General features: G+C 49.4%; 1 protein-coding gene across 8 annotated transcripts in view; it reads right to left on the bottom strand.

Annotated features, from left to right (window-relative positions):
• MAMLD1 (mastermind like domain containing 1) overlaps positions 1–16,823 on the bottom strand; it is a 113,633-nt gene that overhangs the window by 15,640 nt on the left and 81,170 nt on the right. For 4 of the 8 annotated variants that reach the window (XM_082376059.1, XM_082376063.1, XM_082376062.1 and 1 more), the window contains exon 4: positions 15,193–15,315. The exons of the other annotated variants lie outside the window; for them this stretch is intronic. In XM_082376059.1, coding sequence (XP_082232185.1) covers positions 15,193–15,315 — 123 coding nt within the window. The remainder of the gene's footprint in view (positions 1–15,192; positions 15,316–16,823) is intronic. 8 annotated transcript variants of the gene reach the window in all.

The following is a 16,823-nucleotide window of genomic DNA, read 5'->3' as shown; positions in this document are numbered from 1 at the left end:
TGGTCAGTTTGTAGACTTCATCTGTAATAAATAATCTGCCTTCTCTAAATAAAGAATTTTCAGGTTGGGTTGAATTTCATTATAAAATTATACTTAATAGTAGGGAATTACAGCATTGGGGATAAAAAGTGTACGAAGGGGCTTCCCTGGTGGCGCAGTGGTTGAGAATCTGCCTGCCAATGCAGGGGACACGGGTTCGAGCCCTGGTCTGGGAAGATCCCACATGCCGCGGAGCAACTAGGCCCGTGAGCCACAATTACTGAGCCTGCGCGTCTGGAGCCTGTGCTCCGCAACAAGAGAGGCCGCGATAGTGAGAGGCCCGCGCACTGCGATGAAGAGTGGCCCCCGCTTGCCACAACTAGAGAAAGCCCTCGCACAGAAACGAAGACCCAACACAGCCAAAAATAAATAAATTAAAAAAAAAAAAAGTGTACGAAGTTCATATCTCATTCCTAGATCTGAAGCCACCTGTCTGCTTCAAGATGCAGAATTCGTGAGCCCAGAGTCTGAGCCAGGAGTCAGGAGACTCAGGCTGTTGCTTGGGACCAGGCATTTCAGGGCCTCGCTAGACTCACACCACCCCAGGGGGAAAATGCGGGCTTCGCCCAGACCAGCTCTCTAGGCCCTGCTGGGTGGGGCATGCTGTGAGCTGCGGGGGCTTCCACTGACTTCACCCAAATGCCTATCTCCAAACTATGGGTGTGGGAGGGGTGGAGCTGGGCGTTCAGGAAGCTGCTGTCTGGAGAGAGGAGGCCCAGGGTGCCTGGTAAGGAGATACCTAGTTCCCAGGTGCCAGGTTCCCAGAGAGAAGGCAGGAGGGGTATGAAAGATTTGGCTGCAGTTGCCAGGGACCCTGAGGCTCTCTATCAGTGTGTTTGTTTCTTCTGAGGGCTTGTCTGTTTCGTTCCTTTGGAGCAACCATCACTGCACATAGTAGAACGTATAGTATAGATTGTTCGATAGCTTTCCTTGTAATAAAATACGGTGGCTGGAATCTGCTCACAGTCTGCCTTTTATAGCATTCGTGCAACACATATTTACTGAGCACCCACCAGGATCCAGGCCCTGTGCTGTGATAACACTGGTGGACAAAGCAGAGATGGTGTTGCCCTTTTAGAGCAGGCACGTTCATGTAATGGAGATCACTTAAACGGGATTTATAACAAAGGTGGTAAGTGCTATAAGGGAACACTGCAGAGAACAACAGGAGAACCCAGCCTGGCTGGGGTGAGGGGTTAGTGAGAGGAGGCTTCTTGGGGGAACTGAACTTTAAGCTGTGACCTGAAGGACAAAGAGATGTTGTCCAGGTGAGGGGGTCCTGGGCAGAAAATTCGCAAAGTTCTCAAATCAACTTTATCTACATCACAGCTTCACCCAGTGCCACTCCTATCCCAAGACCTGATGGATATGCAGATTATGTACGGAGAAGGCTTTCAAAATGAGGCCTAAGGATCTGGGTTCTCCCTGGAAAAAGGGCTGCTTTCTGGAGTCACACAGAGTCAACCCAAAGAACATCGTGCTGCAGTGGATGGGGGCGGGGAAGACAGATGAACAATCTTCGTATTTCTATTCCTAACTTATTAAATTCAAGAAAGTTGTTGGCTCTCCTGAAGCCCTAAGCCCACTTGCTGAAAATCAGATAACAAACCAAAGCTGGGGGTCTGAGATGTTTTTAGCTATTCACATGGTAGGGTAGGGTGTGTCCCATTTATAGAACAATCTGTTGTAAATCAACGTAGAACGAAGAGATAGCTAAGAAAAAGCTGAGTCCCAAATGTCAGAATCAGCAGGGCCTGTGGGACTCATCTACACCAGAGGTTCTCAAAGTGCGAGTTGTTGGGCAAACAGCAGCAGTTAGAAATGCACGTGTCTGGGTCCCACCTGGAACTACTGAATCACAAACTCTGCAGGTGGAGCCCACTACTCTGCACTTTCACAAACCCTCCAGGACACACTCCAGAGAGAACCACTGCTTTAATCCAACCCTCTCGTTATACAGAAGAGGAGACTGAGGCCCGGAGAAGCAAGGAACCCCTAAGCCCGTGGATGCTGGGCTAGTGACCACTGTGTGTTGCTTTCCAATTCCTCCTTTCCAAACGGGAGCTTCTTTTTTTTTTTTCCTGTCCTGTACTTCTGCTTTTTCTCTGCCAAGGTAAGCACGATGGCCAGGGGTCCCGGGAACAGGAGGGGCTATGCTCTGACCAAACTGAGGGGATGGCACGACATCTGCAGTTTCTGGATTGGAACTGAACCCCTCTGGGGAGGGTGTACATAGGTTTTCTGGAGGAGTGAGCATTTCGGGAGGCATACGCATGGCAAAGAGGGAGGGTATGACTGTGGATGGCCAAAGAGGCCGATTACAGCAAAGACAGATGATGGCTAAGCTGGCACCTAGTTCTCCTGCTCTCAGTGCCTTCCACAGTTTCCGTTCAGGCGGCCTCACTTGCCCCATGTGCCCATGTGCTTTGGGGAAACGTGGCTCCACCTGGGCTTGCAGAGGCCGGGCACCGAGCTCCGCTTACACGAAGCCGAATAGTAGGCATGTGATCAATTCAGGCCACTGTGCCCAAAGTGCCAGGGGCTTTCTGGGAAAGACGCTTCCTTGCTCTTCTGACAGACCTTCTCGAAGCAACTCTCTCTTCTGCTCCCCTGGATGAGGGCAGGAGGCGGCCTGCAACCCCTGGAGTTGCTGAGGGCTATCGTGTGCCCACAAGGGGGAGCCAGCCTGAGGATGAAGCAGGGAGGAAAGAGCATCTTTGGTGACACTACCTGCAGTTTGTCCAAGCGCCGGACTTCCACTTACAGGACTCAGTCAGTTCCCTTTATTGTTTCCTGCTATTTGCGACTCAATACATCCTAACTGCTAAAGACTCTAGCCTGGCCGGACCTTCACGACGTCTGCGTCACACCTCCAGCCTCACGCTGGAGGACAGCCCATCTCTGACGATGACGCCTGGGGCCTGTGGGACCCTGCTCAGCCTTGAGTCATCTTCCTTTACCCACAGACCAGTTCATCTAAAGAGAATTCTAGCACGCCTAAGCTGTCTGTACAACGTGACCCAGCAAACGCATCGAGTGCGGATCCCAGATTGCAATCTTGGGCTCTTTGCTCAGATCTCAAGTGTGGTACTCAAGCTCTTAAATACTCTATTTTGCATTAGTTGAATGTGATCCACGTTTTAGCAGCAATAATCTAGCTTAACAACATTATGAATTCCTGGATCAAATTCAATTCCGACGCTAACTCAAATATGTACTTTGTGGCTTTCTGTGAAGAAAATAATTGACAATCCAAACTGGAATTCATCTATAGCAAATAAGCAGTGCTGGCTCCTAAAAGCAATTACTGGCACCGAGCTCCTAAATTTTTAAATCCCTTGAAAAGTCCAAGACCATACCAGAAAGTCAAGATTTGATTTCAGAGGTAATAACTGTAAACAAAAAATTAAAAGCCTGTAAGAGGTGTTGGTGACTCGGGTGCTGATGGCTCTAGGAGGGTTCATTCTCTCTCTCAAACCCTAGTCCAATATTATATCAAAACTTTATCGATTAGCAGATATACACTAAGGTATATAAAGTAGATAACCAACAAGGACCTACTGTATAGCACAGGGAACTCTACTCAATATCCCATAATAACCTATAATGGAAAAGAATCTGAAAAAATATATATAAAGGAATCACTTTGCTGCACACCTGAAACTAACACAGCATTGTAAATCACCTATACTACAATAAAAAAAAAAGTGCGCCAAAAAAAACACCTTTTATCTACTGAAGAGTGGGAAATAGACATGGGAAGGCGGAGTCACAAGTTGGAGTTGCCTGGGCAATGAGTGTGGGCAGGGCAGGTGGGGCTGAGGCTACTGCCATGGCAGGTGAGATGGAGAAGCAGGAATGAAGCAGCGGCGTTGCTGGGAAGAAGGGGAATGACCCTCCTGCTCTCCCCTGCGCAGGGCTCATGCACCTGAAGCATTTGGGTCAGTGCAGTAAAGCCTTACCCACCCAGAGGGCCTCACGCCAATGCCCTGTGCTCAGTTCAGAGAGAAATAGCCAGGAAACGGGCAAAGAATTGGGGGTGGGAACATCCCAGTTGTCTTCAAACTTCTGAAGGGCTCTGAATTCTCAGAGAGCATATTGGACTACAATGTCTTTTATTTTTTTTTTAATTTTTAAAATTGTATTTATTTTTTTATACAGCAGGTTCTTATTAGTTATCCATTTTACACATATTAGTGTACATATGTCAATCTGGACTACAATGTTGATCAACCTCACGATTTTGTAATTTGTTTCCAAAAGTGGGGCACATGGAGAAGGATTCTAAACTCTAAACTGGATGTCAATCTAGCTCTGACAAGTCACAAGCATACTTGTTGCTTGCAGCGGAGTCTGGTCAGTTCCTGAGGCCATGAGGTCATTCCGATAGTCGGCTGACATAGTTTCATCAAAGGATGGGTCCTCTGCTACAATCCTGCCTTTTGCAGTGAGGATGGGGTAACTACAGCACTTGGAAGAGCAGTACTGCCCACTGGCTGCTGAGGAAAGGGCCAGGCAGAACAGATCTATATGATGCTGGAGCTCTATGAGTTCAGAGGGAATCGACAGGGTCAAGGCCATTGCCAGAAGCTGTCCTTTTCAACCCCATTCTGCTACTTTGATCTGTACCAATCTCAAACTCTAACAGCTAATATAGCAATAGGGGACATCAGGAGATCTTTCTGGAGGGTGCCAGGAAGGAATCTCTGTGATGTAATTATTCTGCTAAAGAAGACACTTCCAAATGAAAAGTGAATCAAGCAAATAGAAGAAGCTAACAATACAGCTGTGAAAATGACAAAAACAAACAAATCAAAACGAAACCCCCAAAGATCATTTCCACAAAGGATATAAAAATCTGTGCTCATGAACTAGTAAAAAAAAAAAAACCTTTTAATTCTTTTAAACCAATGGGGAAAGCTTATTCAAATACAACCAACTGTTCTTATAAGTTAACATTTAAAGTCTGACAGGACAAGAACACACGCTGAGCAGCCTTCAAAACTGAAATTGATTGGGTTACGTTAGGAATAACAGTGCTGCCCCAGAGAGGCATAAGCGAATCTGAACTGGGGAAAAAAGCAATGGAATGAGTGGCCTGAATTTCTAAGCCAGCTTTTTTTTCTTTTCTTATATCATGTGCTGCTATCATTGTGGTATGTGAAATAGCAGCCAGAGGTCTTGTTTGTCCTTCTAAAATGCATGAAACAACCGCTACCACCGCAACAGAACAACCAGTGCAAATTACCCCTGGAGGTCCAAAACTGTGCTATTTGTTAGAGTTTGAAGAAATCAAACGTATTCAGATAGTGCACTTGTAGAACTGTAGGCAAGTGTCTGTCCTCGTGGACAGTCACAGTCAGGGGGTAGGGACCCTGCGTGCAGAGGCGGAGCTCTCCCTTCAGTCCAACACAAGAATCTGAGCTCATCAGCCTCCTGGGCTTCGAACATTGGGGATTTCTACCAATAATTACTCTAAAACACTCAAAATAATCTCAGGAGCGTCATTCTCAGAGGCCAGCAGATGCAACTGATTTATAGGTTCATTCCTTCCTGCCTTCTTCCAGTCATTTGTTCAAAGGCTCCTCGAGCTCACGTTTACAGACCTAGATAAGACATCGTGTGCCTGAGGAATCTGCTAGCAAATGGGGGCACAGGCAAGACACAAATGACTCTGATTAAAAAGTGGACACTGCCAGGCCCTAAAAGGCAGAAACCGAAGGTCTTGAGAGCTGGGGTGTGAGTGGGGACACAGTGACCAGGTGTGTCAACTTCCCAAAAGTCATTTGGACAACGGCTAGAGGCTCCTGTTTCCTACTTTGTGTGTCAGTGTCACGCCTGGTTCTCACCGTAGCCGAGACCCCTTAACCTTTTCCAGAACTCGACCCCAGGGCCTAGCACTTGCTCCAGAGGGACACTGTGCACAGAAAGTGAGTTCCTAGCATTGTTCCGTTGGCTCTTGTATTCATCAGCAAACTGTGAGCCATCCTAGCGTTTCTAGGCTTGCAGATGCACCAGAGAACCCATGAAGCCAGTGGGCTTTCTTACCCCATTCCGGAGCAGAGACCCCATTCTGTCTACATCACTTCTTTGTTCCCCCATCCACATGTTGTCATTTCTCTAAAATGCCCAGAAAAGGACAGAAGTTGTGATCAATTTATCAGGAAAGTTCTTTCTAGGCGTTGGCTATGCCCAGGAACCCTACGCCGTGCGTGTAACACGCATGCACTAAGTGAAAAGGGGAAGTGCACGCATGTCACTAAGGCATCTAGGAAGTGCAGTCAGTACTCTCCTCTCCATGAAGGAAGACAGGCAGCTCAGCTGCTGCCACCTCGACATCACACGTCAATATTATCAAAATTAAATACTGCCTTGACTAGGAGAGGATTAGCTCATGTTTTAAAATTTGCTTTTTCTTTTCTTTTTTTCTTGCTGTTAAACTGACCGTTTTAAGCGCATAGTTCCATGGCATTAAGTACATTCACAGTGTCGTGCAACCATCCCCACCATCCATCTCCAGGACTTTTTCATCTTCCCAAACTGAAACTCTGTCCCCATTAGACACTAACCCCCAGTGCCCCAGCCCCAGGCAAGGACCACTCTGCTTTCTGGCTCTATGAATCTGACTCCTAGGTCCCTGTTATAAGTAGAATAATATGGTATTTGTCCTTTGGTGACTGGCTGATTTCACTTAGCATAATGTCTTCAAAGTTCATCCATGTTGTAACAGGTATCGGAATTTCCTTCCTTTTAAGGCTCAATAATATTCCACTGTGTGGATGGATCACATTTTGTTCATCCATTCTTCTCTCTATGGACATTTTGGTTGCGTCTACCTTTTGGACATTGTGAAAATGCTGCTAGGAACACTGGTGAACAGATATCTGTTCAAGAGCCTGCTTTCAATTCTTTTGGGTATATACCCAAGAATGGAATTGTTGGGTCATATGGTAATTGCATGTTTAATTTTCTGAGGAACCACCCTACTGTTTTCCACGGCAGCTGTACCATTTTACATTCCTACTAAGAGTGCATATGGTTTCCAGTTTCTCCACATCTCACCAACACTAGTTTTTTCTATTTTTTAAAAAATAATAGCCATCCTAATCGGTGTCAAGATTTTGTTTTTTGACGACATGAAACTAGAAAGCCATATTTGAGAGCTTTGCCTGTTCACATTTTCTAGAGCTCATCTTTGAAAGTGTTGCCTGATAGAGGGAAAGGTCATGGAATTGTTCCCACTTACTGCCACTCAAGGGTGGTTGGAGGCCTCCCACATCTTTCAAAGCTTTGTCACATGGAAATAAATGATCATTACGCAAAATTGCGAATAAGGGGTCCACCTTCATCTACTGGCCTCCTGAGTCAGCTGGTTTGGCAAATTCTTTTCACGTGCCACCCAGACATGGGCCTGTAGAAAATTCTGGGTCCCCACAATTCTGCTCACTTCCTCTGCTCAAAAATGGCCAAACATGGTAGCATGCTGCAGGGGGTAAGGCCAGATAGAGCCTCCGCATTTAGCTTCAAATCCAAAGCTCCCAAAAGCAAAGCAAGAGTTGGAGTAATTTCTGATGAAGTAGGGCTATGCATCTTTCAGGCTTCCAAGGTCACATTTAGGCCAGGACTTTGTGATCATTTCCTGGACTGCCCACTTCCCCTTTTCCCATGCACCTAGCTCTCCATCACTGAGTCAAGGTCTACGGGCTCTGTGCGAGTCCATGCTGCCCACTTTCTAATCTAACATGAAACTCGGTTCACATGGGGAGAAGGAGCGAAGGATGGAAGAAATGGAGAAATGCTGCCCCTTTCTTCCACTGTCTTAGAAGCTGTTATTCCCCTGGGAGGCAGGAGCCAGGGAAGGCTCAGCTCGGGGCACCGCATGGGATCTCAGGACCGCCACGCACGCACGTGGGCCTGGGGTGGAGGTGTGATCTCTTTGGACCTTTACGCTGCTTTTAGCTCTCAACAACCTCACTGCTTTTGTTGGGAGAAGCTAACATGATAAGCCCTCATCCAACAACAACAGAGCACAATCAGACAAAGCAGCGCTTGTCACTGTGGGCAAAATTCACGAGATCAAATCAAAACCTAAACTTTTTCAACTCCTTAGGAAGAAGCAGAAACTCTCTGGGGGTAGGGGTGGGGTGGACTGCTTTCATCCGCTGCCCCCTTCAAGCTCACAAGCCACCAGGAGCATATGCACACTGTTGCTTTGCCCAGCAGGCCCAGGTTGTGCGATTTGACAACCCCCAAGGGACAGAAGAGGCTGAACGTACAAACGGGCTCAGGAGAGGTTGCCATAAATTTGTGCTATGGCGCCACGAATGGATTTGAGAGAGGGAAGCTGGGGAGGGTGCAGGAAGGAGGGGCAGGGGTGCAGTGGAGCCCCCTTAGGACACATCCCTTGCTCGCCCGGAGGGTCGCATCTCTGACCTGCGTTGCTCCTCTGGCGCCATCCTGAACTCAGCGACAACGCTGGCTGTAGGTGTTAGGGTCACAGCCGAACGGTGCAAATCCACTGTGACCCTCCATCTACCCTAGACATTTTTTCTATTTTGCTAACTTTTCACTTGGGGTCACAACAGTAGCTGACCACTTCACTTTCAAACCTGTTTTATGTGTGGAAGTGGACGGCCTCTCCTTGACGTGGTCTACATTTTGGGTTTGTAGATATTCATAAGCAGTTACAGTTTAAAGGAACATAACACAATGATTTATTTCTGTCCTCTTCGACTCTTTGAAAACTGAAGTCAGATTCCTTTCCTTGCTTTACAGTGACAAATATGCAGCTTGTTTCAATGAACTTAGTATAAAATAATTTACACACTTCATTTTTAAAACGTCTTATTTTGGGCACCCCAACTTCAGCAAAGTTTAGTGTTCCTTTCAGGTATGTAAAGACAAAAGGAACAAACAAAAAACCAAACAAAAACTTCACAGGAGGTTTCTGAAAATGGCTGCCTTTCTAGCTTTCATGAGTCAATTGTCAAGCAATTAAAAATTAAGGCTGGTGATCGCCATTATGGAGGCATCTGAATTGGGGGGCTTTGTGCATCCCCATTAATTTTGTTGTTGACCTTACTAAGTGATGGATCATTACTCCAGGGGCAAAAAGTAATGCTGCCTCATTGCAACGCGACGTCTCACTTATTCTTCAGCTTCTGACACAGAAAAAGCTTGATGTTTAAAAAGTTAGCATTTGATAGGCAGCTCATTTAAAATTTCCACTTCTTGAAAAAAGGACATAGCTTTGAGGTGGAGGATCATTAATGGTACTTAGAAACCAAAAAAGAAACTGAAAAAAAAAATCTGATTCTTGGTAACATTAGTACCAAGTTCTGAGCCCGTGTTTTGCCAAACAGACTTTCATTTCCTGGCAATTCAGAGTGGTTAAAACAAAACTTATTCAACACAGAGATGTCGGTCTCTAAATTACCAAAATGTATTATTACAGTAAGTCCCCTACATATGAATGAGTTCTGTTCTGAGAGCGCATTTGTAAGTCCAATTTGTTTGAGGTCCAACAAAGTTAGCCTAGGTACCCAACTAACACAATCGGCTATATATTACTGTATTGTAATAGGTTTATAGTATTTTTCAGACAAATAATACCTAAAAAACTAACAAAGACAAAAAATAAAGAAAAATTTTTTAAAAATTCATTAATTTATTTATTTTTGACTGCGTTGGGTCTTTGTTGCTGCAAGTGGGCTTTTTCTAGTTGTGGCGAGCGGGGGCTGCTCTTCGTTGAGATGCGCAGGCTTCTCATTGCAGTGGCTTCTCTTGTGCGGAGCACGGGCTCTAGGTGTGCAGGCTTCAGTAGTTGTGGCACGCGGGCTTAGTTGCTCCGTGGCATGTGGGATCTTCCCGGGCCAGGGCTCGAATCCATGTCCCCTGCATTGGCAGGCGGATTCTTAACCACTGAACCACTGGGGAAGTCCCGGCAGGCGGATTCTTAACCACTGTGCCACCAGGCAAGTCCCAAGAAAACATTTTTAATCTTACAGTACAGTACCTTGAACAGTACTGTAGTACAGTACAACAGCTGGCATACAGGGGCACGTGCGCATCTTTGAAAGCTCATAACTTGGAGGTTCGTATGTAGGGGACTTATTGTAAACTTTGTCTAATTATATTTCCTCCCAAAGCAGCTAAAAAATGTTTCCCCAAACTAAATAGTTCTTTGCTGCCCAATTTAAAAAAAGAAAGGAAAAACTAAGCTTGTATGTACAATCGTGCTTAAATACAAAATAAAGATGCTTAGGGACTTCCTTGGTGGTCCAGTGGTTGAGAATCCATCTTGCAATGCAGGGGACACCGGTTCGATCCCTGGTCAGGGATCCCACGTGCCGCAGGGCAACTAAGCCCACGCGCCGCAACTACTGAGCCTGAGTGCTACAACTAGAGAAAAGCCCGCGTGCCGCAACTAAGACCCAACACAGCCAAAAATGAATAAATAAATAAATCTTAAAAATAATAATAATTTAAAAACAAAATAAAGATGCTTATTCAGGAAAATGTCCTCATGTCTGGTAGAGAAGACGAGTGTAAGGCGAGGCCCGAGCTCGGACACATGGGCTCTTTGAAATCTGACTTGCCTGCCCTGCTTCTTCCTTAGTGCACCCAGAGCTTCCCCCAGGGGCCTCTGCTCTTGCATTTCAGCAGTACTAACCTTTGAAATGAAATCTGTGATGCTTCTCACCAGAATTCGTAGAAGACAAAGGCGAAGAAGCTTTCCTCATTACACGGGGAGCAGTGCCGCTCTGCCCTGCCTCTTAGCCTCAAAACAGCAGAAGAATTAAGGGAAGCTGCTGAAAGGACTCTCAAGTCCAAGGTCACAGGCCCTTCCTTGACAACGTGTGGTACATCTGATCCCACGGGGGTGTAGTATTCTGGCAAGATAGTGGTCACTTGCTTTTAAAGGGCCATGAACGATGTTGAGGCTAGGAGCAGACTCACACGCTGCCATTTCTCCTGACTCTCTTCCTCCAGTGGAAAATGGAGCCGGCATAACTTTGACAAGAATAGGGAATTCTCTCGGTCTAACTAACCTGGTTTTATCATTTTGGTTTGCAATGGGAGGTCACGGTGTGAAGGGAAAGATTTTAATTTGCAGTGTTAATCGAGACAGCAGTAATTCAAGGTTCTGCTCTACCGAGCAGTCGAGTCCAACCTTGGAAGTCCAAACCAAGTCACCACGCTGAACCAGTGCTCCTGGTGGCGTTGGCGCCGGGAGGCCGGCAAGGCTGGCCCTCACTTGCCCTCCATTCTTTCTCTCCGCCCATCAGCAGCAGTCCCTCTGGATCTAGAAACCCAGGCAGCCCTCGGCCTGCTGCAAGCGGCGGGGTTGGGGCCCAGCTGAATGCAGGCAGAATTTGTTACTGCCGTTTGTTACTCAGCACACACGCGGGGATGGTGCAGCCCCCCGCATGGCTCCCAGCACCTCTGCCATCTGTGCTCGGAGGGAGAATGGCCAGCACTGTCCCCTCCCCACTGGCCAGGGTGCTCGGGAAGCTGCAGCCAGGCCCGGCTGCTCTGCTCCTTTCGGGGGTCACCAGTCTGTGTCTGCCACTTGGCCTCCCTGACACCCCACGGCTGGAGGGCGCTCCCCCGCCCCTCCTCTGCAAGCCACCACCCAACTCTGGGAGCCGGAGAGGAGCCTGGCAGCCTAAACGCATTCCACTGGGTGCCGAGTTTCAAGAGCTTTCTCGAAACAGTAGAGCTAACATCGGTGGAGCATTATTGTGTGCCAGGCCCTGGGCCAGGCACTTTTACCTCATCTCCTTGAATCCTCTCAGCAGCCCCATTTGATAGGTACACTAGCATCTCCATTTTGCAGATGGAGAGACTGAGGCACAGAGAGAGGAAGGAGCGTGCCAAATGAAAAAGTGGCAGAGCCGGGATTTGGACCTCAGTGATCCAAGCCTCAAGCCCAGTCCCGGGGGCCTGCATCCTGCCAGGAACCAAGGGCCAAGGCCCCGCTGTCCCTGGCTCTGTGCTGTCTCCCTCCAGGCCCTGGGTGCTGGGAGTGCTGTGCTTCAGGGGCTCAGTTCCCAGGGGCAAGAGGCACCCACGGCTGAGGGTGACAAGAGGGCTTCCTCACGGTCCCACTTCAGACCGAGGCGCCCAGATCCCCCTCCGGCCCAGCCCTTCAGGAGGGTGGATGGCAAGTTCCCCCGATGAGCCCGCGCCTCCACCATCGCTGGGTGCTCACTGCTGCCTAAGCACGGGAGACTGGCGGCTGGCATTAAAGGCGGAAAACGGGGCAGACGCAGGCGAGGGCTCGTCCAGCCTTCCCAGAGGCAGGCTCAGGTCCCCTCTCTCGCCCCTCTCAAAATCTCTCCAAACCATAGCATATGCCTCTTTGGTCTATTTCTCTGCAGCTGCCCAACCCCCCCACTGGGCCTGCCTCAAGGATCAGATTTCAGGCTTTTTTGTTCTTATTCCAACTGGCCACCATCCTCGTTCCTCCTCCCCGCCAGGCTACACTCCCAGCTCTGCAATCGCACGTGCACCCAGGGCGCTCTTGCTGCCTCTTGCTTCCCCGACTCTTCCAGAGCACAAGTCCCATCTCCTGGACAGAACTGTCTCTGTCTTTGAGTAAATGTCAGTTCCTCTGCCAGTGGCTGATAGTCAAATTGAAGTCCTAACCCTGATGTTCACAATACCCTAAGGTATCCTCAATGGTTTTCAGCGAGAAGGGGCATTCAATTATGGCAACAAAATTCATTTTGCCTCACTTCGATTAAAAACAGAGAGAAGGGCTTCCCTGGTGGCGCAGTGGTTGAGAATCTGCCTGCCAATGCAGGGGACACGGGTTCGAGCCCTGGTCTAGGAAGATCCCACGTGCCGCGGAGCAACCAAGCCCGTGAGCCACAACTACTGAGCCTGCGCGTCTGGAGCCTGTGCTCCGCAACAAGAGAGGCCGCGATAGTGAGAGGCCCGCGCACCGCGATGAAGAGTGGCCCCCGCTTGCCACAACTAGAGAAAGCCTTCACACAGAAGCGAAGACCCAACACAGCCATAAATAAATAAATAAATAAAAAACCAACAACAAAAAAAACAAAACAGAGAGAAGTCACCCAGCCTTGGGAGTAGAGTGGGGAATACAGTGAGGAGATTTGGGGGCCTTGAAAGTCAACACACCAGGGCTGGGTGTCACGAGTCCATAGTCCTTTCCTTAATAATTCTAGGTCCACATCCCTTATCTGTAATTTCAAGGCCCAAAGCTCTGAAAGCCTATTTTATTTTTGTAAATTTGGTGCCAAAATTTATTTGGGAACAAAACTTGACCTGGGCTTAGTTAAATATTTATATTTCTCTGCAAAAAATAATAAAATGCTGCCCCAGATTCCACCGGAGGGTCGTGTCATATTTGGTATATGCACCATATTACTTTTCTAAAGTCCCCAAAGTTCTGAATTTGGAAACGCGTCTGACCCCAGGGGTTCCAGATCCAAGTCCGGGAGCCCACGCCTGCCGTGCCTGGGCGCGGAGTGTGGGCCGGGCAGGGGTCTGAGCGGTATCGGTTCAGCATCTCCTGTCTTTCAAAGCCTTACGAGATGGGGCCCATCCCTTTCCCCAGGTACAGCTGAGGCTCAGGGGGCTTAAGTGACACTGCTCCTGGCACATTGCCCACTTACGAGTTGCTGTCTGGACTTGAACCCCAGTCTGTCTGCCTCCAGGGCCCTTGCCATGCTGAACTGCTGCCCTGATGCCAGATGGCATTTACCTTTTACCTTCAGTGCAAGCAAGCGGGTCACTGAAATTGGATCGCTCACGTAACTGGTAAAGTGAAATCCCCCAAGCTGAGAAAAACTAGTCTGAAAATAAGAACGAGCTCCTCGCGACAGCTGGATTTGGCATTTCTGGTTTAACATGAATGCCCAGTCCTTCTGTGGTAACCACTACCATCCCCGGAGGTGCGACGAGCTAGTCAACGCCATCCAGGGGGTAACGAGTGTTTCCCTGAGGCTCAGCTTGGCCATCAGTAAAACACGGCAAGTTCTCCCTGCTGGGAGCAAGAAGCATGTACTTGCCCACCATGGGGGCCTCAAACACTCGCCTCTCCCTTTCTTCCACCTTCTCCTGGACAAGTGACCGGAGCTGGGTTCTCAGGCCTTAAACTGAATGCGGAAAAGCCACGAGAAGGAACAGCGGAGCTGCTGATGTGCCCGTTTGGAGGCCTCGTCAGTGCATCTTGGCTAAAAGAACGCCGTGCACAGAGCAGGGTGCTGGGAAGCGGGGTGGAGCCAGAGCGAAAGCACAAAGGCGGCTCCTTCCCCTCGCCCAGTGGGCCTGCGGTGGTCTAGGCAGGGCAGGGCCTAGGACGAGAAGAGCCCACGAAGCTAGTGGGCCCCACCACTCCTGTCCATCTCACTGGCAGGCATGGGGTCTGGAGAGAGCACTGCTCATATTCTGCCCCGACACAGCCCCAGGTTTGAGAACCATCTTCGCCCCCAGGAAACAGATCTGGAGACTCATGGCTAGGAGTGAGAGCAAGCTTTCGTTGGCAGCTTTTGCGCCAGGCTGTTTGGAGTGCTTCAGATGCACTGAATCGACGCTTTTAATCCTCAGACAACCTCAAACAACCTACCATCACACCCACTTTGTAGAAGAGGCAACAGTTAGGAGGTCAAGGCAGGAACAAAGGGCTCTGGAGGCAGGGCCCCGTGCGTGGGGTTACAAGTGTGGGCTCTCTAGCCGGACTCCCTGCTCTGGCCCCGACTTGCTGCGTGACTGTGGGCAACCCTGGGGACTTCTCAGCTTTAAAGAGAATGATAACAGCCCCTACCCCTGAGGACTAAGACGAGAAAAGGCAGGTGAAGTACCAGGTAGCACGCCCAGCCCCTGGGCACTGGCCAGTGCTGGCTGGGAAGTAGCTCTTGGCAGCAAGAGCATCCCATTGGGGAGCCCAGCCTCCTGCCTCTGTCGGCAGAGATCACCTGAGCCCCTCCTGGCCTGGGGAGCTCGGCTGCATGCGCTTTCTCCCGGACACTTTCTCCAGCCCCACCTAGCGAATCAGTCCGGTGTGATTTTCACGACCCTAATCATGAAAGATTCTCTCTGTGAGCCAGCTGGTCTGGCTCCGAGGCAACACAGTCAGGCTACACACGTTCCCCACTGAACACAAAAGAAACCAAAAAGGCTCACAATGTTAGATGGTGACACGGCTCCAGGCTGAGGATCTTGCCTGCTAGGATAAGGGCTCCGGTGCTGACGCTGGCGCTCCCCCAAGCCAGCTGCAGAAGTCCACGAAAACAGTTGGCAACAGGCCTATAACAAAATCAAACCAAAGTGCTCCTGAACTGTGGACAAGGGCTGGCCGCTCACCATGGCCACCCCCACGGGTGCTCCCATTGAAGGACCGATCCCTGGCGTGGAGCGCTCTGCTTGGTGATGCTTCATGAGACCTGGATGAAAAAGACACGGTCTCTCTCCTCTGGGGACTGCCACGGCCATGGTCATCCAGGGCCCTCAGCAAAGAGGTCAGCCCACACCAGGAGCTTCCCTTGGGCCACATTCCCAGCCAAGCACTTTACGGCCACCTACTCCTTGGCTTCTCTACAGAAGAAGGAGGCAGAGTGGGAGACGGAAGTCCAGAGGACAGTTGGGGAAAAGCTTCCTGGGGGGCGGGGGGGATGGTGACTGAGCCTTAGGAGCTGTAAGAGTGGGACAGGATAGCAAAGGTGGGCAGGGAAGGCCAGACACAGGCAACAGTGGGAGTCAAGGCCAAGAACGCAGAGTGGGCCGGGAGCTGCAAGCACTTTGGGGCCCGATGGACACTGAGTCTAAGGAGGTAGATGGAGCCAGCTTATGGGCCTCCAGAATCTTCCGAGCAAGTGTGAACATGATCAGGTCTGTGTTATAGCAAGGTAATTCTCAGAGAAACGGATGGTTTATTGGGGCGACCAGTTTAAGAGTCAACTGTACGAGTTCGGATGAAGAATCAAGAGGGCCTGAACTTGGGCAGGCCTGAGAGCAATGGAAAAGAGGAAGCATGAAAGACGGTATTTGGGGCAGGGAGACATCTAACGTGGTTCCCAGGGATCCCTGCCTCCTGGTACCCTCCCCAGCCTGTAATCCCCTGCTGGTATTCACATCTTCATGCTCGCGTCTAATGAACAGAATACTGCACACGTGATGCAATGTCACTTCCCAGACTAGGTGATACAGACTGTGACTTCTGACTTGCTGGCACTCCCCCTGCCTCTCTTGCTGGCACATTCTCTTTTGCTTGCTCTGATGAAGCTGGCCGTCATGTTGTGAGAGGCTCTATGAAGAGGTCCACGTGGCAAGGAACCAAGGGAGGCCTCTGGCCAACAGCTCATGACGGACCGAGACCTCAGTCCAACAACCCGCAAGGAACTGCTGCCTGCCAACAACCACAGCAGTGAGTTTGGAAGCCAGTCCTTCCCAGTTGAACCTTAAGATGACTGCAACCTTGTGAGAGACCTGGGGCCAGAAGGCCCTGCTAAGCTGTGCCAGGATTCCCAGCCCCCAGAAACTGTGAAGTTATGTATGTGTCTTGTTTTAAGCAGTAGTTACGGGCTAATTTGTTACGCGGCCATAGGTAACTAATACAGGCAGAGGTCAGAGCAAACGAAAAGTGGGAACTATGATAGACACCGCCCAGGGAGAAGTAGCTGAACTGAGTGATTGACAAGACTGTAGGAGATGAGAGAGACATCATGGGGATTTTGAGAAGAGCACGGGCTCTGGAGCAAGCCCGCCTGCCTTCAAGTTGCTGCTGGGCCTCTGGCTAACTGTGTGACTCTGGGCGA

Source organism: Balaenoptera borealis (assembly GCF_965194805.1).
Source record: "Balaenoptera borealis genome assembly, chromosome: X".
Classification (NCBI taxonomy): domain Eukaryota; kingdom Metazoa; phylum Chordata; class Mammalia; order Artiodactyla; family Balaenopteridae; genus Balaenoptera; species Balaenoptera borealis.
This window is presented reverse-complemented; position numbering and strand designations above follow the sequence as displayed.